The sequence below is a fragment of the Phyllostomus hastatus genome, unplaced genomic scaffold (genome assembly GCF_019186645.2).
Source record: "Phyllostomus hastatus isolate PE091 unplaced genomic scaffold, TTU_PhHast_1.1 phas_contig_58, whole genome shotgun sequence".
NCBI classification, from domain to species: domain Eukaryota; kingdom Metazoa; phylum Chordata; class Mammalia; order Chiroptera; family Phyllostomidae; genus Phyllostomus; species Phyllostomus hastatus.
This window is the reverse complement of record NW_025333916.1, coordinates 57,672,141-57,698,018: the sequence shown is the minus strand read 5'-3', so window position 1 is coordinate 57,698,018 and position 25,878 is coordinate 57,672,141. Positions and strand designations below refer to the sequence as shown.

The 25,878-nt window shown below is 38.5% G+C and overlaps 1 protein-coding gene across 4 annotated transcripts in view; it reads left to right on the top strand.

Annotated features, from left to right (window-relative positions):
* The first annotated feature begins 7,806 nt into the window (after positions 1-7,806).
* The window catches only part of RICTOR (RPTOR independent companion of MTOR complex 2), a 98,332-nt gene continuing 80,260 nt past the window's right edge, over positions 7,807-25,878 (top strand). For all 4 annotated transcript variants that reach the window (XM_045847769.1, XM_045847767.1, XM_045847768.1 and 1 more), the window contains exons 1-2: positions 7,807-7,880; positions 8,055-8,102. In XM_045847769.1, the coding sequence (XP_045703725.1) occupies positions 7,832-7,880; positions 8,055-8,102 (97 nt within the window). In that variant the 5' untranslated portion in view covers positions 7,807-7,831. The remainder of the gene's footprint in view (positions 7,881-8,054; positions 8,103-25,878) is intronic.

The window sequence follows — 25,878 nt, the reverse complement described above, 5'->3', positions numbered from 1 at the left end:
TTAGGGGTAGTGCAGATTTTTCCCCAGGTTATGACCCTTACAGGGTCTCCAGCAGCTCTCTCCCTAAATACAGTAACAGGCTTCCGGGGGTCTTAACTGAATGCTCAGTGTGTTCACCCACGTTTCTCTTCTTGCTGCTTGAAACTCTAACATCTCCTAGCAGTCTGCAACTTCTGGAATCCCCCAGTAGCTGCTCTCCGCCAGGCCTCTCAGAGACTCATCCTGTGGTTATGCAGCTTCAAATTCATCTAAATAATCCAAAGGATCCAAGCAAATGTTTCTGGAGTAGAGCTCCTGCTCCGTCCAGTTACCTCCCCTCTGACATCCTCAAAGTTCACCCGCCTCCTTGTGTCTGAACTTCAGGCTGTCTCTTCCTTCAGCTGGTGAGACTGATGTGATCTGTTTGGGCTCCAGAGCCTGTGTTGTCTTTTGAAAGGTGTCCTCGGGTAAAAGCCAGAGAGCTCACCTTGTGGTGGAGCTCACCTAGTTTGTTTCTTTGATTTACCTCAAGGTCACAGCGCCATGTTATCTATTGTCCGAAGCCTAGAAACATTGTCCATACATTTAGTCGAGATTAATAGTTATCTATTGTGAGAAAGGAAAGCCAATATCTATTTTCTATCATGGATGAAATCAGAAATTCTTCATCTTAAAGGTCATTTCATATGTAGCTACTTTTTATTCTGTTTCTTATCATCAATATTTGAAGTTCATGAGTTATAATTATATTTATTTTTATTTCTTATTATTACTCATGGTGATTTTTTCCAATGAGTTTGATGATGTTTGAACATGAGTTTTTATTTGTTTCATCTTCATTTATGAAGAGCTAAGGACTTTTCCCCAGAAAGGGCTTGTAATTGCTGCTACTGGAAGCCAGGGGTCGCTACCAACCTGGGTCAGCCTGGGCTTAATTTGGAAGTCTCCTGTTCTGCCTTTCTACATTCTGGTACTGGTACTGGTGCTGGCTTAGCCTTCAGACCTCAGGTATGCTTTTATTTATCCACTGGATACCTCTTTTCTTTTTTTAAGATTCTATGTATTTATTTTTTTAGAGAGAAGAAGAGGGAGAAAGAGAAGGAAAGGATGTGTGAGAGATACATCGATCTGTTGACTCTCACATGCCCGCAACTGGGGTCCTCACGCACAACCCAGGCATGCACCCTGACCGAGAATCGAACTGGTGACCCCTTGGTTTGCAGGCCGGCACCCAGTCCACTGAGCCACAGTTCAGCCAGGGCTCCAGTTCTCTATTTGCTCAATGTCCCTTTACTTGGAGGGACTGCTTTGTTTTTATGTTTTTTGATGGAGGAGTTTGGGACATTTCTCAGCCAAAAGAGAAAAAAAAAAAGGAAAACGAAAGAAAGAAAAATAATAAACTATTGGCGTTTGTTATACAGATGAACAATGAAGCTGTCATTTGGTCAGTGGGTTAAATTGGAAGGAGTCATATGAGGAGACCCCAAGGAAGATTGGAAATTCTGAGGCTTGGAGGAATCCACAGCGCTTTCTCAGGAGTCCTTTCTGCTTGGGCGCAAGGCCATAGACTGTGTGCAGGAAGTGGGCTGAAGGAGTGTATGTTGAAGTATCCTTCTTGAAAGGGACACTTGGCTTAAAAAGAACCTTGCATTAAAACCTGCATGTAACTTAAATAATGAAAGAACAAGCACATGTTTTGAAAATATGAAAGTATCAGATACTTCTGATACTTCTGATGATTTCATCAAAATCATCACACACTAAATAAAAACAATAATTTAATCAGGCATCACCATGCCAGCCACTATGTTAAAAATTGAAATTAGGGTATGTGAAATATGAATTTTTGTACATTATTTTTTACTATTACTTAACTCTAAATGTAGATTGTTCCTCGAGATGTTAGCTAATGATAATATAAAAGTATCTATTTAGCAAACTATTTGAAAATAAGCATTGGGAATATGAAGATAATTTTCTATATTTTTCAGTGATGTTGCACGTCATGAAGTGTTGACTGAATCTGTTGCTTTGCAAAACAGAGAGACTTCATTTCAGTAACAGACCAAAAGGTATATATCAAGAGGGAATATATTGGCACTTCCTGCTGTGCTAAAGAAATGGCTGGAAAAAAAAAACACAAAGAAAACAATTTGTTGACAAAACTAAAATGCAGTCATATTAGTCAACCAAGATGGGAAGAGGAAAAGGAAAAAATAGCTGAAGATTTGAAGAAAAAGGTATTTGGACAAACAGGTATTACAGAACTTTTGCAGTACAGTAAGATGAAAACATAGAAGTTTCCACACTTGTCCCAGCTTAGGGTGTTTGCTAAATTCTGTTCAGCAATGAAATGCACAAGTAACTACTTCTGTGCCCCTCAAGTAAAGATGTACCAAGGAATGTGTGTTGTTATCACTACACAGCTTCCTTAAGAAAAGCCATGTTTTATGAAAAATCAATGAAACAGTCACTTTAAATGAAATTTAAAAATTAAAGATTCACAGAAGAACAGAGATAGTACATGTGATCATTTTATATAATAAAGACCTTTAAAATGCAGCTTAATTTTCACACTTTGGAAAGAGAAGGGGAGTGACTATGAAAATCTTTTGCACCATGTAAATGTTTTATGTTTATTTAGTGGCAAACTTTTTTTCATGATGATTAGTGGTTTCCAGTCTCATGTTTACTTAGCGGCTATTTTTTAAAATATTAATTTTTCCCCTTAAAATACATGTGATAACAATAACAAAGTTATTACTTATCAAAATAAATGTGTTACAGAGCATTTACAAAAATAGATGTTTAAAAAATATTTCCACAGTTTTGCGATTTTTTTCTGAAACAATTAAAAATATAAATGTCACCTCTATAATATTAGCACACTTAAAAATCTTGGAAACAGATTTTTCTAACCAGCTAAACATTCTTTGGGTCAAGAGTTTTAAAACCATTTGCTAAAAATTTCTGAATGTTATGTCTTCCAGCCTATGAAAACCAATTGACATTAAGAAAGATAGACATTTAATACATAAAGTTAAAGGAGTTCATCATCACCAAGCCCTTATTATATGAAATGTTAAAAGGACTTATCTAAGAAATAGAAGAGGATCAAAAGCTATGAACAGTAAAATGACAACAAACTCACTATCAACAACTGAACCTAAAAACAAAGACTAAACTAGAACAGGAACAGAATCACAGAAATGGAGATCACAAGGAGGGTTATCAGTGTGAAGGTGGAAGGGGAGAATGGGGAGGAGGGGAAGGTACAGGGAATAAGAAGCATAATTGGTAGGAATAAAATAGGCAGGGAGAGGTTAAGAATAGTATAGGAAACAGAGAAGCCAAAGAAGTTATATGTACAATTCGTGGACATGAATTAAGGAGAGGGGGCAATGTTGGGGGGGGGGGTGTACAGGCAGAGAAGGTATAAAGGGGAGAAAAAAATTGGGACAGCTGTAATAGCATAATCAAGAAAATATGCTTAAAAAGATAGACATTTATTAGCCAAGTTACATAAAAAAAAACCCTTTGTATTACTGATGGATAGAATTGAAAAAAACCCGAATATTATAATTTAGAAACTGCAGACAGCAGAACAGTTCTTCCGTTTTTTAATTTGTATTTTGTAGGTTTCGGCTACTAAATCCCAACATCCAAATAAACTCTTCTTGGAATGAGACTTTCGAGTTGCTATATCACAAAGTATTGAACAAGAAATTCTAAAAACAATGAAATATATTTAGCCCCATTGCTTTTTTTTGTGCCATTTGTAATATAACATTAAAAATTACCTTTAACCATTTTTTTTGCCTTTATGTTTTATTTAATAAAAAAGTCAATATACATATATTGGAGTATGTGGACAAATTATTTTAATGAGATGAACAGACAAACAATTTTCATGGGTCCTTTACTGAACAACTTATTATAATCACATACATATAATTGTGGTTTGGAATCACCAGCAAAATCTCTCTATAATATTTTCCTTTAAAAAATTACACAAGTGAAAATTTGTTTTAGGACAATAAAAATAGATAAAAAGAAAGATAAAAATATCACTCAAAATTCTACCAACCAACAATGATAATTGCTGTTGAAATTTCAGTACACAACCTTCCAAATTTTATTTTACAAATATATGTCTTCTTCTTTCACAAACATAGGCTTTCCTTCGTTTACAATTGTGCTCATAGAGGGCCTTTATATCTTCCAGAATTTTTTAAAAATGAAATGTAAAGATTTTGTGACAAATTAAAATTTAAGGCAACAATACTAAAAGGCTACTTCCTGCTGTGACCGAGGCTGAATCTTTATAAACAACCCTGTGTAGGGTTATATAACATTGGCTGAATTTAGCCCATTGCCTGTCGCTTTATTATTATTTATAGTGACTGATTTGAGAGAGAGAAGGAAAGGGGGAGAGAGAGAGAGAGAGAGAGGAACATCACTTTCTTGTTCCACTTACTTAGGCGCTCATTGGTTTGCTGCTTCCTCCTGCCCTGACCCGGGGTTTAACCTACGATCCTGGCATATAGGAACGAAGCTCTAGCCAACTGCCCTGCCTGGCCAGGACCCCACTGCCCGTCATTTTCATGGCCTTTATCTAAGTGTTACATGTGTGGTTTAACGATGAAGAGAAATTGCCAAAAAAAAGAAAAGACTGACCAAATGTGGTTCTTGACTCGCTTCATCTTCATTCACACGGCCTAGGTCATAAGGCAGATAAAGGGAACTAAGATTTCGGCAAGGCTTCATTTCTGATCCTTGTTACCACTGTACCCGAAACCAATACGATGTGGTTTACCAGCTAGAATAGTATCTGCGTGCGATAGGACAGAAAGCAGACCCCAGAGCGTGACGTCCCTGGGGTCTTTCCGTCGTCCGAATCCAGCAGTTATCTCTCAGAGGTGTGGTACTGGACCTAATCTCATGTAACATTTTTTATCAATGACTAATACTATGAGAAAAACAGTCATTCACACAGAAAATGAAACCTAGTTGGGGAATGAAAACTAAGAAGAGGAAGTCACATTCTCAATGACCAGATTAGAATCGAAATGACCCGGAAAATTGGAGAAGTAGCAAGAAGTAAACAAAATGAGTAAGAAACAGGAATGGGGGGCGGGGGAGGAAGAAAAGCAAGTTTCAAGAAGAGGAATGAATGGCTAGTAACTGGCAAGTATAGAAGATATTTTAAAAAAGAATGTAGTGCTATTGTTTAAAAAGCAAACACACACATTGTGAAGTGTGTTCCTTACTAAAATTTACCCAAACTCCTGCTGCTTAGTTGAGTGTCATTTGCAAACACTAACAACTTGTTCTTTTTTTCCAGAAATGCCATTCACCGTAAGAACACATGTGGAGAACACAGCCATTCAAATGACTAAGATAGTAACAGAGGGAAAACTAGTTTCATTTTAAGCCTGAAGAGGGTTGATTTTTTTTTCTCCTGGAAGAGGTGGAGTGATTGAATAATGCTCTCTACACAGAAATATACAGTTATAAAGATGAAAGGCTACTGAATTCAGGTTCTCCTGTACCCTAAATAATGTAAAAGTGGATCAATTGTACTCAACTTTCATGAAAGACTGAAACAGTAAATAAAGTTAAATTGTATTAGGAAGGAGTTAATTTAGAATAGAGAAGGATAAGAAAGTTTGAAAATATGAAAAATTTTATGGATCTGATAGAATTTACATTGATAGATTTCAACTCTTGTAAAATCGTGAAATGTGGTAATGCAAGGAGGGATGAAATATAAATTTTTAATGTTCTAGCCAGACCTCAAGTTTTGTGAATTTTGCCTGAGGCTGTAAGAAGAATGAATCATTTGCACCAAGACTTAAAACCTACAAAAGAGGGAGCAAGTTGGTTATTATTAAAATTATTACTGGTGATGTCAGGAGACACTTTTTAAAAAGTACTCTAATTGTGGTGCATCCTTGAATCTAAGTGCAGTATCAGCAGCAGATACCTGATTGCACATCTAACCCGAAAATGATCTGGAATGCACAGGGGGCAGTGTATTAAGGAAGCAGTGTGCCTATTTTATTTTCCTGATGATACTACTCCATACTGCTTTTATTTTCCTTTTTAAAACTTATTTATTTTACAATTGACATGCAGGCTGTGGCAAAAGTAGGTTTATGGTTGTTAGTATAGAAAATAACACAATGATTAAGAAATAATACAAGAATGAATTGTTTCACATACCACTGTAAACCTACTTTGCCCCACCCTATATATTAATTATAGGACATTTTGAAATCACAGACAAGCAAAAAAGAACAAAAATTGTATATATGTAATTCCACTATGAAGGGAAAAATCAGTTAACATTTTGATGTATATTACCTCAGACTTTTTCTACCTACAGAGAGATGTAAAATATTTTGATCAAAGTATGCTTTTGATATATATCTTAAACGTTAATAAAAATGGTAATTTTGTAATCTCTCACTTCATTTAATATCACGAACATCACTTCCTATTAAATATGCTAGACCTTATTCATCACTTTTAATGACTGCAATAATTTTCATAAATCCTATCTTTGGGCATTTAAGTGTTTCCAATTGTTCACTATTGTTAACGACTGCAATTAGTATCTTCAATATTGCTCTTTCCTTCCCTTTTTTTTCCAAGCAAGAGCATTGAAACAAAGTAATCCGGGCATTTACTCAACCAATTTATATTTCGATAATTATATATCGAACATTTATTTGTGCCGGACATTGCATTTCGGACACTGGGAAAGAGAGGTGGTTAAGGCAAGTTTCCCGCTATCAATTAATTCCCAGTCTCCGGAATAAAAAACACAAGTGTTGAGGAATAGGACGCAACAAAACGCTCATCCTCTCTCTAAAGTTAATGTAGTTTAAGGAAAAGTTGCTGGGTCAGAGGCCAGGTGTTTGTACGTTAATCAGCTAAAGCAGTTTCTAGAATTAAACTCTCCAGCGTTAACAACTGTTAGGCTTACACATTAAAAGTACTAACCCACATTTATCTTAGCCACTGTTTTAGCAGCTACACAGACAGAAAACCCGGACACAACCCTCAACAGCCCTCTCGGTTCCAGGCGGAGAGGAAAGCCTTCCCCGGGCCTCCTGGCATCCGCAGGCAGGACGACCCAACCCACCGCCAGGGGCGACCACCCCGCACTCCTGCTAAACAGAACTTCCTCGACCGCTTCCACTGGTGGGAGGCCCCGGTCGAGCTTGGCTTTGCAGATCAAATGCAAGGCCGCTTAGCACGGAGGGTAGAGCCGGGGTGGAAAACAAACTTTGTGGAGCAAAGCAACTCTCAGAAGAGAACTGAGTTACGTTAACACTGTGCGCAGCGTGTTTTTGTTTTTAGTAAAAATCGTTTTAATTGATTAATAAGGAAGGGGGTTGCCTATCCTATCCCAGTGCTTGAAAGCAAGCAGGAAAATCACACAGGATGGTTTCGGCAGGTGGCCAGCCGGTCCCATCCCGGCCTCCTCCCAGGCTGCTTGGGCTCGTGACCACGGTTTCCGCGGCGGCGAAGGGGAAGCATCTCCCACGCCGTAAACTCGCATCAATGGGATTCCCTTAGTGGGAGATGCCCCCTCCCGACAGGCGTGCTCCCGGAGGGCCGGGCGCGTCGCCGCAACCTCCGACAGACAAAGCAGAGGACGCAGGAGCTGCAAGTTGCACCCAAACCCGGGATCGGGTCGGAGAAGGCAGGGCGCCCGCGGCGGAACCGCCGCCGCGGAGGGGCGGGGAAGATGCCGCGGGGGGCGGGCGCGGCGCGCAGGGAGGGGAAGGGGTTCTCGCGCGATTGGGCGAGGTTTCCGGTGTTGTGACTGAAACCCGTCAATATGGCGGCGATCGGCCGCGGTCGCTCGCTGAAGAACCTCCGAATACGAGGTAAGCCCGCTGTAGCCCTCGCCCTCACCGCCCGGCGCCTGCCATCCCTGGCCCCTGCCTTCCCTCGGCTCGGGGCTGCGGGAGCAAGCCGGGGCGCTGGCCGAAGCCGGGGCTGGCCGACGCCGCTGGCCTGCCAGCGATTCCTAATTGGGGCTGTGTGTCTGTTTCGCGCAGGGCGGAATGACAGCGGCGAGGAGAACGTCCCGTTGGACCTGACCCGAGGTAACGCGGGGCGGCGCGGGCCCGGGCGAGGGTGCGGTGCCGGGGTGGAGCCGCGGCTGGGGGCCGGCGGCAGGGGCGGACCGCGCACGGGACCGGCGGGCGGGGGTGCGGGAACCCCAGCCCGGGGCCGCCTCCCCGGACCCATCCCCCTTCCCGGTGGTGCCCGCTTCCCTCGCCCCGGGAGCTGCTCCGGGCCTGGGGTGCTGCGGGACCCGGGGAGCCCCGCGCGGGGCTCGGCACCGCCGGCCAGCCTCCGGCTTCCGTGGGTCCCCGAGGAAGCGTCTTACTCTTGTCCCCGAGTTGGGGCAGCCGAATCCCGGGGCGGCCGGAGGGAGGTGGGAGCCTGGAGGTTGTTATTTAGGTTGCGGGAGGATGTCTGTGGGAAGAGCGACCACATCCTGCCTTCCCCGTCCCCCCCTGCAGAAGCAGGAGCCGCGCGGTCCTCGCCGCCCGCCTGTCTGTCTGCTCCTTGCCCACCGCCCCGGGGAGCCGGGGCTTCGGTGACTCGCTGCCGAAAGCGAGAGCGGCGATCGCCGCTCAGTGTCTGATCCGCGCTGCGGTCTCCCTGCCGCCAGCCTTTCCCCGGCGCGGCCGGCCGCGGGGCCGGGGTTGGCGGAGACCGCCCGCCGCCCCGCCGCAGGTTCATTGTTTACCTCCTGCCGCGGCCGTGGGTTTGTTTACACCTTCGGAACTGCGTCAAGCCCCGGGGTGTTTTTAAAGACCTGATCCGGCCGCCGGCCGGAGTTTCTGCTGTTAGGCTCAGGACTGGACTTGACTGGGCAAAGTCTGGCTGAAGGTCTAGTTGGTTGTGTGTACAAGGTTTTTCTTCTCTTCCCCCCACCGTAGACCGGATTTGGTCTACTCAAAACGGAGAAGTCTTCTTGCACACTGGCCGCAGCTTGCTTCGAGTGTAACCTGGGCGAGCTGTGCAGAGTCAGTTTCCTTTTTGAGATCTGAGAAACACTTTGGGAAGTTAAACAAGTCACTGTAAACACTCTATGTAAAAATAAATTTTTGAACTTGTGTTATGCTTGAAAGACTTATCTACTAGTATTAGACGCGAGCTCATCTCTGTATTTAAAGCATAGTGCGATCTTTCATTTATTTTATGCATCAAAAGGTAAGATTACCGTTTTACAAACTTAAGAGGTTAATTTCAGTGTAGCTACCAGAGTACATTTTTTTAAAGAATATTTTATTCTGAAAGTTCCAGGACTTTTGCTTTTGGTGAACCAGATCCTTTTACAGGAAGAAGAGGATAAAAATACAGGGTCCGGCGCAAATAACGCCCCTTTTTTATTACGAAAGCATAAGCATGTACTTCTGTAATGTAACAATATCACACTCAGGCACACCATATGACATTTTAGGTGAAATGTTCAAATTTAAATTAGTACACCCATATTATTACCATACCAGCCACACTTAAGCAGTTCTTACTTCTGCTTGACCCTGTATAATACCAAAGGGCTTAGTAATAGAAATAGCAACTAATTAGATCACTAAATTGGAACTTTTTTTTAGCAGATGGGGTTTGAATATTACTAAAGATGGAAAGCTTTTGACTTCTGTGTCACTGTGGAAACTTTATTATATAAAATACACTTATAAGACACACATGAAAACTGTATATAAAATATATGTGGGAAAAAGTTTTCTAGTAAATTTCCTAACAAAATAAGCAAAATTTCCACAGGGCTGAAAATCAGCATTTGAGTTCTGTGACATACAGTTTATTAGTGATTTGGTTTGTATATGAGAATATATGCTTTAGATAGAGGTGGAAAGAGCATTCATTAGATTTTGAGTCTAGTTTGTACATTAAAAGCCTGCTTGGATGTGGTGCTAGAAATAATTTACAGTTGTGCTTTAATTGTGTTTGCTGAGTTCCTATATAAAGTGGTTTCTCTGGTTGGTGTCCAAGTTTTGGGTTGTAAAATCTTCGTACAGTACAAATGGTTTGATGCCTTTGGTTCACTCCAGTTTTACTCAGATGCACCGATAACTGTGTACATTCACTATTTAAAATACTGTATTCCCTGAATATTTAGTGAGCCCATATACCCATAGGGGGTTCTAGCTTATTCAAAAAGTTCTACTTGCCTTGACAAAATGTATTTCAGTTTGTAATGAAATATACACAGCCCATTGAAACAGATGGTAAAAGCAGTATGCAACTAAGAGTGAGAGGTTATACGAGAACTGTATTCCTGAATCCCAAGGAAGTTTAGAATAAAAAAAGTAATCTGAATTAGATTCATTATTTAATGACACTGTTGTTTAAGAAATTGTTATTCCGACAAACATTTCATTGTTAAAAGAAGACTTGTGGATCTAATGTGAAGAAATTTCACGAGGAATAAACTTGAGTAATATTTTGAGAACTGTGGGACACTCCGGACTGCAGCTGAAGGGCAGCTGTTTGTGGATTGGATTACAGTGTGTTTTAGATCAAGTTTAGGCAGTCAGCTGTGTGTATATGTGTATCAATGGTAAGGCAGTGTTTGCTCCCATTCTGATTTTTTTATGTAATTTCTGAGAAACTCATTGTGTAGCTATCTAACAAAATTCATTATAAAATAAAGGTCATGGTCATGGGCTTTATTTTAAAAAAATAGAGCAGACTGTAAAATCAAGTAGTTCTGGGTTGTAATCTCAGCTGTCAGGGTTAGGAAGAAAAGAATGACTAGCACTTAAAGTACTCAGCACAAGACCTGATACTCTGTGAGTAAAGTTAACTAAATGCTAGTTGCTTTCCTACACTGTGAAATCAAAATTATTTATTCAAAATATTTCAAGGAATTGTTTTTAATATTATAAATTTGCTAATAAGGCATTATGTATTCAAAGGATTTTTTATAACATATTAAAATGGATATAATCTGTCTAAAGTAGATTTCTTGAATATAACAACCATAAAAAGGTAATGTGAGATTCCTCCAGTAAATAAGATCTAAGCAAAGAGCAACCTATTAATGAACATAAGACAAAATGCGATATTTTACTTTACAGAAACTTAGAATTTTTTCTATGACTCCAGAAAATTTCCTAGTAATAATAACTTGGCTAGCCTTGCAATCTTCTTGAGGCCTAGGAGAATACTAAAATGTTAAAAATTGTTGATGGACTAATTTTGATCTAGCTTAGGAACTTCGTGTACCAGGTCTTCCAGTCAGCGTATTGGTAACTGTTGCTTTCAGTTTTATCCGGACAACTACTTAATTTGTGAAAGCCCCTGATATTTGCTATTGATGCCATTAAATAATCTCAGTTTTGAATGTCAAAATCTCTTTTGAAACCCAGATGCTTCCATTAGCTACCTCTGCTGCAAGGATAGTCTATTTTTTATTAGTCCAGTTGTGTATGTCTTCCTGCTATTGAATAGCTTGAAAAGACAAAGTATTTTTCCTGTGTAAGCCCTTCCTAGTATAATTTAATTACTGTGTTCACAGTGAATTTTGAGGACATGAACACACTTATATTCAAATGCAATTATTAGAATATTATTTATTTAAAAGCATTGAGGGTTTTTAAAAATTATCCAACCCTTTTACATTAGTAAGAATAGAAAAATTATCTTAGTTGATGTTTAATACTTAGAAAAGTAGAAAGGTTTTTTGAATAATGATTTGAACACTAATTTCTTGTTTTCTCATTTCTTTTAGTTAGGACATTACTCATGTTATTTAATTACTCACTTCAATTAGACAAAACAAACATTGACTGAATGCCTATTGTATACTAAATGCTGAGTTAAGTGCCAGAGAAATAAAGATGAGGAAGATGTTACCCTCTTTAGGAGTTTACTGGAACGGACAAAAAGAAGTGTTTACAATGTGAAACAATAAATCAAGTAATCAGACTGTTTCGGGAACAGAAGTAGCCCTAAGGAGAGAATGATTGTCATCTGGTGGGTGGAGGATCACCGACGCTTCAGCGAGGGGTTGGCTTCTCCTGAGGACAGTCCTGGACACAGGGGAAGGAGGTGCGAGCTCTCCGGAGACGGCGCCACACCTTAGGAATGGTGAAGTCCAAAGTCGGGAAGAGGAGCCGTGCAGGAGGCCGCTGGTAGAATCTGAGAGATGATGGGGGACTAGGCCGAGGTGCTGAAGACGTGAATGAAGTTGAATCAATGTAGGCATGGAGGGATCACCTCATTTGTTGAATCAATGTAGGCATGGAGGGATCACCTCATTTGTTGTTCAACTTCCAGACTGAGTTTGGAATCCTCCTACTCTGCAGAGAACTTTTAATTCTTTATTAAGATTGCAGGAGCTGTCTAGTACGCCTTTCCTTGTATCCCCTTTATGGTTTACCCCACTTACCTTCTGTTTCTGAGTCAGAGAATAAAGCATGTCTGTTCCTTTCCGAGGCTAACCTGGAACGGAATTTTATGCTTCTAATGCTGGTTAATATTCTCTGTAGAACTACGATTTCTTGCTTCTTTATTCCTTCCTTTCAGCTCAGTTTTCTCATGTTCAGCAGTGTGTGTTGTTGTGCCCTTCGTATGGATCAGGTACTGACTATACTGGGCAGAAGATGATGATGAGAGCTGTGGAAAGATAAAGACAAAGGTTACAAAACTGTTGTTTTTCTGTAGGCTCTACAGGCAGAATAGTTTATCCTCGCTTCCCAGCTTTCTTCCTTACCCACTGTAGTCTTACAAGCACAGAGCTCCCCCTGTTCTGAAAATAGTGTCTTACAGGATGCTAGTAACCTCATGCAGAATTCATTGGCATTTTTAAGTTCCCCATTCTATTAGTAGTAGTACTGTATTAAAATGTATTATCTCACTTAATCTTCAACAGCTTTTTGAGGTTCTCTTATCCCTGTTTTACAGTTGAAGATAAAGGTTTTGAAATTCTAAAGGACTAAACTTAGAAAGTAATTCAGCCAAGGCCACAGGGTTAGTGAGTGACTAACTTATCATGTACTGTACCACTATATTATTGCTATTCTTGCAACTCTTTCCTCACTTGACTTTGGTGAAATATTCTCCTGGTTCTTCTCCTACTTCTTATGCTGCTGCTTCTCTTTGCTGGCTGGTCTTGGAGCTCTTGAAGCAAGCAAGCCGTAGGGTTCGGTCTTGTTCTGTTCTCTGCTACTGGTGTTACTTCCCTAAGCAGCCTTTTCACTCATGACTTCCAAAATCCATACATTGAGATTGTTAGAATAATTACATTTTTATTTAGACTTTTTCTTCTAAGCTTGCAAAACACACCAATATCTGTGTCTGGTATTCATAGTCGTGATGTGTGACATGTTACACCCCATAGCATACCTGCTTTTTTCTTTTTAGGAACTGCCACTATCTTCTGTTGTTCAAGCTAGAGATACACAGCTCATCCTTTTTGTTCAGTTGCCAAGTTTTTCCAGTTTGCTTCGGAACTGTCTACTGAATCCAGTCTCCCCTTTTTTTCCCATTGTCATTGGTCTAGTTCACATCTTGATTATCTCATTTGGATGATAGTTCAGTCTTCTTTTCTCTCACCTGTTTTTAATCCCTCTGCTGTATGATTGCCAGGGTTATTTCCCTGAAATCTAGATCTGATTCTCTTAAGTAACAAAAACAAAAAAACCACACACACAAACTCACACTTTACAGGCCCATTTTTACTCACTGAATAGAGTCCAGATGTCTTTGTTTAGCATTGAAGGCCTTTTATGATTTATTTCAAAATGTTTTCCTGTACTATCTTAACCATACTATTCTCAGTCTGTCTGTCTCTCTGCACAGTTCACGTATATATCACTCTCCCTCCCTTTATACACAGTGCTTCTCAGAGGGATTGGCAGAGTTTGCTAGTCAAGTACCAGCCTCCCCTTCTCTCATTTTTTCCCTTGAAGATCATGCTGTGCCCCTGGTTGAGAATTATTGCTTTACTCAAAGATGACTGTTTATTACCCCTTGCCTGTGGCATGCACTTTCTATTTATTTGACCCTGCATAGGTTGTTTCCTTTGTCTAAAATTCCATTTGCAGCACTATATATCAAACTCCTAGTTTAAGGTCTAGGTCACACACCACTTCTGGAAATCCTTCCTAATCATTCTAGTGGGAATTCATGGCTTTCTCCTTTCCTCTTCCACATCTCTGTTTGTTACTTTCTCAATATCATTTACCGTTGCCTTATTTAAGTTCTTTGTCCAGTTCTTTTTCCTTCACTGAATCTCAAGCATCTTTTCCACCATCTATTATACAGTAATAACTGAAGGATTTATTAAATAGAAGAATGAAGAGACGGGAAAGGGGTAGTTCAGTACTGTATTAAGGAGATCAGATGTAAAAGCATTTTAAGTTTGCAGTCCTGAAGAACAATGAATTTGGTGGTACCATGAAATGAAGAAATCATTTTGAGAGAGATGGTATTGAGTTGCCATCTTTGAGTTTCTTTGAGTTTAAGGCGATTGACTGTCAGAAATGCGTAAGAGATAGCAGCAAAGACTGAAATGGAAGTTTTAGTTGTTCTGAACTTGGGATCCAATTGTGCCCTGCATAGGCTTAGAGAGAGGGGAGAAAGTAAGTGGAGAAGGAGCTGAAGATTTGAGCGTTAGGTGAAAGTACGGCGTAGTGGAGGAGTGAGTCCAGAAAAGGGGTCAACAGAAGAGAAGAAAATCAGCAAGATATGATCTCTGAAGCCAAGAAGGAAGTTTTGGGTTGAAGGGTCAGTGAGAGTATAGCATTGCAGTTGGGGTTGGAAGAACTGAGTTATGCTCTTCCCTTAATCTGAGGATGACTTTGGGCTGCTTATTTAACCTCTCTGGGTATCAATTTCCTAATCTCTAAAGTACATACTACTTTCCATTTGTAGCACTTTCACTTTCTGTCTTTGTGATTCTCAGATATCACCGTGTTTCTGGGATATTGGAAGGTTAAAGAGAAAGCATTTATAGTCCTGTTAAGTCACTGTGAGAGGTATTCCCATAAACAGCAATGAATACATGTAGGGGGATGCTGTTTCATAGCACTTTAAATGTAAACTACAGTCAACTCTCAGTTTCCTTTCAAGTGATCATCTGCAGTGACTTGCCGCCTCCTCCCCTCCCAGGTCTCAGGCTACTGAAAGTAGGGCTGTGAAAAGCACAGTGGGGTGAGTGAATGGTTCGCACGCCTGTGTGTCTGTACCCCTGACTATCCCCAAGCTGCGTACAGTGCACTCTCAGTTACCGGCACTTGATGATAAGGTGAATGATGGTGGGAGAGTGCTAAATGTGTAATCTAAGTAAATAGCATTACTTGTGTGTGCCTTGGGAAGATTTTATATTCTTTCCTCCCCTACAATAAATTGAAGTATCTAGTATATGAATTATTAGCATCAATTTTTATTTCCCAAGCAAATACTGTTAAAAAGTGGAAGTAAACGGGCTAAAGTCCTTATTAGGTGATCTACATGTGAATAATTGAGAGTTGGCTGTGCTTTTTTTGGATCATCCATTGTTTTGTATTTGTGCTTTTGTTACTGTGGCCAGGTTAAAGTGATTAGCTACTTTAAAATTATATCTCTATGATGAATTATACAGATGTTAAAATAAATGGAAAATAGTTATGTCAAACTAGGTAAATATAACATTCATATGTCCAAAGTCACAGGGTTGTAAGAAAACCTAAACCCAAGTACATTCTTAAAATTCTTTCTACAGAGTTATATAGCCAGACAGATTGCATAAACAGTGTACCTGGCAATGAAAAATTTTATATAAAATATAGTAAAATTGCGAATATGCTGAAGATTCAAACATATGCTGTTTAAGGAGTCAATTGATTAGTAAGAAATACAGAAAGGAGTTTTAACCTTAATTACTTGAATTTTAAAGAATCTGGCTTCTTCAATTACTTTACCATTTTTTACCCCGTATGTTGAAGAAATTTGAATTTGTGGTGGCTTGTTAATGTCACTCAGCATATTTTAGATGAATATATTCTATAATTAGGTTAGTAAGTATTACTGTAAATCAGGAAGGCATAATTTTTGGCTTTATGGATTTATATTATAGCTGGGGTATACTGGTATCAGAGCATAGTTTAAGACTGTAGTATTTGAAGCACCTGCTGATTATCCTTACAAAGGAATCAAAAGCTGGAGGAATTCCGACAAGAATGGGATAGGTAAGGAATGACCTAGAGGGAAGAAGAGCTCCTAGAGAGTTGACACCTGTAAGACCCTTGCATAAAAGAGTAGCGTTTGAATAGTTAGAGCTCCGGTTCAGTGCTTAAAAAATCATAGCTTAATTTTCTGAACTAACGTATTTCTGGCATATTATTCAGTATTTGAAGAAAAAACCTCAAGAAAAAGTTGGTGATTTCTGCATGCAAATCTCTACTTCTGAAGACTGATTGTATTTTAAAATAGGGTTCTTCTAACCTTTGAAGGCGGTCTTGGACTGAGAGATGCGGGCATATTGTGAAGTAATTGTGTGCTTTTGATTATGAGTATATAAATGCTTGGCTGCATTCCAAACCCAAGCATAAGTGATTTTTTTCTTGCATTGTTTTGTAGTATACGTGTCTCCTCTCCCCTTCATTAGTACTGCATGTTCAAAGGGCTCTGTAAACTTATCAAACTTACTTCTTGATATATGCCATTTAAAAATAGAGACTATAAATGGGATGGGGAGCATTTTCATTATTTTTACACTAAAATGATCATATTTTCTGAACTAAAAATTCAAACATGTGACCTGACAGTGATATAGAATACTTGAATTTAAGATTATCCTGAAAAAACATGGAATGTTTCATTGCCAAATCTAGATACCCTACCCCACTAGTTATTTTGGTAAATACTGCTCTATTAAAGTAGCAGAATGAGAGTTGAATTGCCACTTGCAGGGATTTTATAATCTGTTCACAATCCAGTGTAATTTTATGTATTTCTTATAATGGGTAGAGTGAAAAGACACAGAAACTATAAACAAAGATGGTGACCAAGAAGGAGCAGCTTTCCAGATAAAAGTACATTTAACTGTTTTTAGATGTGTGCACATACATATTTTTACCAGTAGTTTCATACTTTGAGAAATCACATCTTAAAGAATAATGCTAATTATTTCCATGCTTGATGTTCATCCCTCAGATACTAAAAGTTTTAATTGCCCTGTTTTCTTTTCTACTCATAATTCCGTATAATACACTCCCTAACCTTCACCACACCACCATCACCACCAGCCCTCTCCCCCAAGAAAAAAAAAAGAAAGAAAAACTGAGGAGAGTAGAGTTGCAGAGAGAGTGAGAAGACTGCAGTGGTCGGAGGTAGGTGAGCTGTGAACTGTGACGTTCAGCTGTATGGCAGTTTCTGTGTGTGACTGGGTGGCAAGTGGAACATTGTGGACGTGTTGTTTATCACGTGTTGTAGATAAGTTCTCAATTATATCTGTCACAGGTGATACTAGTATACAGTTGTGATAATGGGGTACCTTGTTTACTTAAAATGATGTTTTATTTTTAAACTTAGGTTATAACTTCTAATGTTATTTTTGAATGGCATACTTAGTTTGGTATAAGCAGGTCAGATTTGGTATAAAGCAGATTAAATGCTAATCTTATGTGATAAGATTTCATGGGTCACATAAGTTTTTAACATAAGATTTTGTAACTTTTTAATGAGTTGCATTTTAGATTAGCATAGTCTTAAAAATGTATAAATCGTTTTATATATTTTAATAAGAACCTTAAAAAAGCCGTTTTCTCTTTCCTTGGGGAGGATTTAGAGTTGTATTCATGTTTCAGCATTGTTTTGAATACATGAATATATTGTTTACCTAGAAAAATGGAAGCCATACTAAAAGATGCTGGCTGTTTTTCAAAAGGAAATGAAAAGAAGATTAAAACATTTGGATAAATTGTTACAGTTGCCTTTTGCTATGTTACTACTTTTTCTAATAGTTATCTGGTTTCTTTTAAAAGAGTCAACTTTATTTTTGAGTTCTAGGAAAAGTTTTTCACTTACATCAGTAATTGTTTCTATATTGTAAAAGTACCACAGAAAAAAGTGTAATTATTTTTAAAACAAGTAATTATATTGCCTGGGGTACATATTCACTACATATTCACCTGGGGTATTTGAATGTGAGTGTATTGAAAGAGGTATGTGTGCATATAAATATTATGTGTATCTTTAAGCATATTTGGAAGCCACTTTAGAAATTATCTGAAAGATACCATTCATTATCACTCAGACCCTTCCCTTATGAGTAGCTTATTCAAAGAGGTTTGCTCTTTTGTTGAATAGCTATGCTTGTTAATAAAATCCTCCTATCAGATTAACCAAAAACTTAATAAAAGAATAATTTTTCAGTAATTGGTTTTAGTTCTTGAAACAGTTCTTTTGTAAGTATTTACAAATAAAAAGTAGTAGACGTGATCAGGTTGTGCACTGTCACATGCTATTAGAGAGACTTTTACCTTTTTCCTCTCGTTTTACAGGCTGATCACCAAGTATTTATTGAATACCACTAGTGTGTCCAGTGTTATTCTGGTTGCTAGGTGTTTAAGACATGATTTTTAAACATTTCAAAAAAATAGCAGCAGCAGCTACCATATTTTGACCCTTACTATAAAATGTTGGGAACTGTGTTAAAAACATAAATTACCGAATGTCATCTTCTACATGTCTAGGGAATACATATTAATATTCCTGTGAAGGAAGGGGGGCCCAAGGGCCGCCTAAGTAGCCCCAGGCCACTTGGCAGTAGGAAAGAGAGGTAGGGTTCAGGTCACGTTCATTGTTTTTGATGCTAAAACTCATGTACTTAACCCTTCACAGTTTTTAATAAAAAGAAGGTAACCCAGATTGCTGGAATAATTAGTAACCAAATGAGTATTCTGTATATCGTAGGACTGTTGATTTGCAACACTCAGGAAGCAAGTTGCTGCCCAAGCTCTGAAATAGCCATTTTAACATTTTGGATAAAATTATTTCTAGAACTATTACATATATCTCTCCTTTCGTAAGAAGACAAGATCGACTATAGTTTAACTTTTTCTCTTTGGCTGGGGGCATCATTATGATACAATGACTGTGTTTATTACTACCCTGTGTAAGTAACATCGGACTGTTCTTTTCGATCTTATGTGCTGTTTCATTGCTCTCAGCTCTCACTTTGCATTGCATTGTTGTTTCTCTGTTTAGCAGTCTTTTAATTCTTCAGTTTTTACTTTCACTGTGTTATAAAATAACAGCTGTACCTAGACTGGTTAATCTGTGTAGAAAATAAAGATAAGTGGGTTGTCATTATAAGGAATTAAGGGGGGTCTACTATCAATAATATATATGATTGTGGTGAGTAAAATTGGTGATGACACATACTTTGAATTTTTATGGCCATCTTTTGGAGTGCTTGTTTTGCATCCTGGCTATTTTTCAGTTAGGTAATTGTCTCATAGCATAGTTCAAGGTAAGTGAAGTATGACTTGATAAAGTTGGTATATCTGTGTACAATATGACCAGTAGGATTATATAAGCATAGATAACAGAATACAACATATAACTAATATGGACAAAATAACATTTAATAACATATTAATTGCATGATACAAAGACAGCCCAGCCTTGGAGCTAAGACCATGATGGGCTTGGGAGCCAGACAGACGTGCCTCTGAATCTTGACCCTGCCTCTTTTCTCATCTCTGTTGGAGATAACACTTATTTGAGTAGTGAGTGAAAATGTTTATGAAGTATTTATTACAGTTTGGGCACACAGATAAAAGTAAGTAGGTATCGGGGGTTCTTGATACTGTCAGTTAAAGCAGAGGCGATGAGAGAAGGGAGAGATAAGCCTGAGCTAGAAAAAATAAAAGTGGGGTGTTGTTTCAACGTTGAGGGATTAGGATGCAGTTAAATCAAGAAGAATAGGGCATGAGAAAGGCATGAAGTATGTTACTGGGACGGGAATAAAAGCACATAGAATTTTAGCATTTATACTGGGTTCGTAGGGAGAGGTCAGTTATTGAGGGCCTTGGCAACTGTGTGGAGATGTTAGACCCTTTTCTCTTTTTCATGTTAAATACCTCATGTAGTGAGAGACGGTGAACGTTATTTATAAATATTTTTAACTGAATGAAAACATGAACCCAAAAATGGTTCTCGTAAATGTGTAGTTCTATGAATTTTGACAAATTGAAAACAGGGATGATCAGAATATGGCAATGCCCTAGAAACACCCATTTGGACTCCTTCCAGGCACTCCTTCCCCTACCGAGGACACACCCCTATTCTGACTTCCAACACTAGAGATTGGCTTTTCCTGGTTTTGAACTTTATATGATGTAGTCATAAGTCTGTACTCTTGCGTGTGACTTTATTTGCCAATACTGTGTTGTTGCATCATTATGTACCTAGCACTGATGCTGTTTTAACCAAGTGTGTGTCGGGGCATCATGATGCGCATGGATTGTTTGGATGGGCAGGAGTGTGCATGAGTGGGTAGAGTTCGGACAAATCACACTAATTCCTGCTTTCTTTAAAAATGTTCAGTGGTTTTTTGAATATCTCTCTTTTGTATCTTCGGCCTGACCTTTTAATTTAATAGGCTTTAGCCAGTTAACACATCTACATAAGTGAATTTTTCCTTTAATTTTTTTCCACGACTATTTAATGAAAAGGAAGCATAAATAATCAGATCACCATAAAGAGTTCAAAGCTACAGGTTAGAAAGCAAGTTGGAAAACTTAGAAGTTCGATCCAATAAAAGTTTTTGTTGACCTACTTTATTTTGTGGAATGGTTACCAAAATTGGTTTTGTATCTCTACAGAGAAAAATGGAGGGTGATGACCATTGCTTGGTCTTCACTTCAATAATATGCTCATGCAGAAATATGTGTTAATGTGTTAGATTTACAACGTGTAGTTTTAAATATACATCAGAGTGGAGAAGTTGTTCAAGTATAAAAGAGAAATGCTTCTCCTTGAAAAAAACATATGTATTTAAATGTCCACTGCTTTTTTCTTAAGAGCTCAATAATAGGACATGCTATGGAAATGTACTACATTTTTCTTTTGCTGTATGTGATAGTGTTTTATGTTCCTTGACTTGAAAGAAAATTAATTTTTAAGGTTTTTTTTTAACTTAATTTTTTGTTGATTTTAGTTGATGATGATTTGGTAGAAAACTTACCCGTGGACCATTTCTTTATGTTTATATCCAAGAAATTAGAACTGAGTATTCCATAGGAAATTGATTAATACTTGACAACAATTTGGCAACATGTGCTTGGCATAGATTAGTACAATAAAGCACATTACACTTATTTCTCAATGCAAAGACAAGTGTAAATGTGAAAGTGAAACAAAATATATAACTATACTGAAGGTGAAGAAATTTCTGATGAAATATATTTTCTAAATGTTGATCATTTAAGAAATACTAGTATTCACTTCATTTTAAATTCAGGGTGGGGTGAAAGTAGGTTTATAGTTGTGAGAATGCAGAAGAGTTTGTTTTTGTATTGTATTAGAATTATTATTATATTATTATTATATTATTTTTCATATGAACAGCTGTAAACCTACATTTGCCCCCCCGTGCATTTATTCTCCAGAAGTATGGAAAACAGTGAATTCAGAGTTCTCTTAAGGTGAGAACATTTAATAATCTTGAAGATCCTTGCTGATTCTGAGTCTAGACGATTTAATGCACTGAGAAATTTTAAAATGAGTATGGATTATTAGCTACCAAAGGAATACTTGTTTTTCCTTGGTAAGTTTTGAGTGATTGCTTGTTTAATTCTACTAATTAGGAATGGCAGAATGCAGTCAATCTCTATTTTTTAACCATGTTTTTAAGGATATTACTATTGCTCTTAAACATACTGGCATGGCTTTTTTTTTTTTTTCCAACTATTTTAAATGATTTTTCCTAGAATAGAACTGAGGTAGTATGGTAAACTCTTGGCTGTCCAACATGATTGGAATTTGGTCTGAAGTTATATTTTGGTTATTAAAACATTACCAAACGTGAAGGGTTTATCAAATGAACTGTTGTTTTGGCAGGCAGTCTCACAGTTGTATACTATACTTTGAAGTAGATGTTTCCTTCTGTGCAGTCCCCCTAGAAGGGCATGCGCTTGTTCCAGGGGTGATGTCACTGCTCAAGACATTTAAAAAATTCTGCTTCTGACGATTTCTAAAGCCTATAATATAGTCCTTTAAACTGCTGCTTGGTTTATTCTTTGCAGCTGAACTGGAGTTTGGGAAATGGTCAAATACAAAACGAGCTAATATAATAGGCATCTGTTAATCCGCTCACTCATTACTTTGAAAAAATTAGTTGAGCACCTGTTATATTCTTAGCACTGCATTAAATACTAGAATGTGTGACAAGATAAGTTTTCTAACGTACCTCTGCTGTTTGGGATGAGTCATTATAATCTAGTTCCTGGCTCCCTCTACAATGATTCTCATTGCCTAACTCTTCCTCTTGTTCAAAACAGCCTTCTTGACAGTCTTGTCTACTCATACTCTGTTTGCAGGGCCTTTGTGTGTCTTGCATTCTGTCTGGATTGTTCTCCCCCCAGTATATGTAGGCTTACTTTCTTACTTCATGTAACCCTCTGTTCAAATATCACTTTATCAATGAGGCCTTCTCTGATCATTTTATCAAAAGTAGCCCCTCTCCATCACTTTCCACTCTTTTATATTTTTTTCCCCATAGCCCTTGTCAGTACTGCCATTACACTGTTATTTATTGTTTGTCTCCCTAGACTGTAAGCTTTGTGAGGACAGGAGCTACTTTGTTTTTTTACCATTGTATCCTCAGTGTCTGGAACAGCCCCAACACATTGTGTTGTGCTTGATAAATATTTATTGGTTGAATAAATGACTATCAAATGTGTATTTTAGCTTGAGGGTTCCAGACCAATTGTTTTTCTGTTGTTGTTCAAGTACAGCTTTCTGCCTCCCCCCGACCACAGCCCAACACCCCAGCCCTTCCCACTTTCCTCCCCTGTTTCCACCCCCCCCTCCCCCCCGTTATTGTCCATGTGTCCTTTCTAATGTTCCTGCAAACCCTTCACCCCTTTCCCCTGAAACTCCCTCCTCTCTCCCCTCTGGTCACTGTCAGCCTGTTCTCAGTTTCAGTGTCTTTGGTTATATTTTGCTTGTTTGTTTTGTTGACTAGGTTCCTGTTAAAGATGAGATCATATGGTATTTGCGAGACCAATTTTTTCACTGCTTAATCAACATCTTAACCATGTAGTCACGTATATCAAATTTTTCTGTTTCAAACTTACTAATTATCTTACTATGCTAAAAGTCCATATTTCCCATCTGGGTTAAGAGCAGTACTTTAATGGGGCCAGATCAGACACCCTGGAGATATCCTAGCCTCATTCCTTGCCCTTGTTCTACTCATCAGATCTCCACTGCTAATAATGATGATGATAATGATTTTATCTTCGAGGTACCTACACAATCTGTTTTTTCCATTCTGTTGTCATGCCTTCATTAAGGCTCTCATTTCCTTTCCTGTATGGGTGTGCAGACTTCCTGTCTACTCTCTCTATTTTAGTTCTGGCCTTTCCCAGTCTGCTGTCTTTATTGAAGCCAGCAACAAGTTTTCCACAAAGTCAGTCTTAGTTTCCCAGCAGCATTGAGCATCTTTCTTCTTTGTAGTATGTTATGTTACCTTTCTTGTACTATTACTATAATTGGTTCACAGTTGACGCGTATTTATTAACCTTTACTAGGTGCCTGTGTGTTATTGTTCTGTTGGTGATTGAATTGTGGGAGAAATTGAGTCTGCCCTTGAGGAGTTTATGTTCTAGTGGGGAGAATACGGGCAGTAAAAATATGAATCCAAAATTTGAAGCACTAATAAGTGGTCTGAATAATGTAAAATTGGATATGTGAGAGTTGACTGGTGGTTGGGAGAATTGTCAGAGAAAGATTGTCTGTGGCTGTGATATTTGGTTGATACGGAACTACCTAGAAGGCACCAAGTCTTCCAAGTAGAACGTAGAGTACAGAGGACTAGAGACAGGAAAAAACCTTTATGGCTGGTGCTTGATGAGGGAGGAGGGTGGTGGATACCAGATTAGAGAGAGAGCAAGCAATAACCTGGAGATAGTGTTAAGTTTGCAAAGGGATGTCATTAGAAGATTTTAAGCAGGAGAGTGACATCTGATTATTTAGATTCTAAGTTTAGAAGATTGCTCTGGCTGCGTTGGTGAGAATGGAGTGTTGCCCTGGAGCAGGCTCTGCATGGCATCTGTCACTAGGTCATTGTTAAATTGAGGAAGTGAATGAATTCATCCTTACACTTTACATCTAGTTTGAATCATGTGAGACTTCGTATCCTCTTCAGGAGGAGAAAGCGACAAAAACATCATTATATGAATGTATTAAAATGTCACTGCTTTGTAAGCTGTGCATGTCTAACCCTACTTACTTGAATATTTTGAGTTATTGCCCTGGCTGGATGTTTCAGTTGGGGCATTGTCCCATGCAACAACAGGTTTTGGGTTCTGTCCCCAGTTGGGGTCCATACAGGAGGCAGCCAATCACATTTCTCTCACACATCAATGTTTCTCTCTTTCTCTCTCTCTCTCTCTCTCTCTCAAATAAATAAACATATCCTTGGGTGAGGAAGAGAAAAGGATACAAATGGGAGGCTTAGCAAATAGCATTGTAATAACATTTTTCAGATTTCTAACCCACACTCAAATTGAGTGTCCTGCAGTCAAAGTGCATTTGTTTATAACTTTTGTTCCTTTATTAGTTTCTGAGAGGGAAGCCCTTAATTACATTCATAGAAGCCACCTGTCAGACAAGTGATCTGAACTATAAATAGTTATGTTTCATAGAGAAAAACAGAAACATGAAAGTAGCTGTACAAGCAAAATGCACAACTTGTAAATCATTCTAATAGGCTGGGTGTGTATCACACTTCTCAGCCTTTAGGCATAGCTGTTTTAGTCTTTTACAGGGTTCATTTACATGGTGAATTGTTTCTGAGATAGATTTTTTTCCTCTTATAGTAAATGATTCCCAATTAGGGGACTGTGGAACCCTAATGATTTTACTAATATCTTTGTAAAATATGATAAATTAAGACAGAAGCTTAGCAGAACATTCAGTGATTGTAATCTTTATACAATTGCTTTCAGTTATTTTTAGTCTCAGAAAATGTTGTTCTAGTTTTAGATTGTATTTTTCATATCGTTTTTCTATAGAAAAATAACCTTTAAATACATGTCACGATTTCTTTAATGAAAGCCATTTCTGTAGCCTGGTACATGGCCATTGTGTATTCTTTGTATTGGCTTGTGTATACTTTGTACCTGTGTAGAAGTAAAAGATCTTTATGAATTTGATTACAATTTTTTTTACCACAGTTATTACAACTCATAACAAATGTTAAAAACCCAAGCATTCCACTGATCTCTAATTTTATAGTGAGAAAGGGAAAGAGATGAATGAACTCTAAGACGGCACCTGGCTATAAGCAGTTCTTCTCCATTTTCTGCCTCAGACATCTAAGCCATCTTTACCAGAAAAATCATAAATTCACAAATTACTTATCATGTAAAATAAATAAGATGGAATAGCTAGAGGATTATTAGCAAGGTAAATAGTTAGGCTTTAGTTCTTTATCTGACTAGTACAACCTGGGAACATGATTTCTGACACTGCCGTGAAGGTAAATATAAATGCTTGGACATGTATGTCCATGAGTTCTTTGTGGGGGGAGGAGGGTATAAGGGGACTAAATGGTATTGCAAACAAACAAACAAACAAATATGCGTGGGAAGGAGTAGGGGAGTAGTGAATGATCACGGAAGG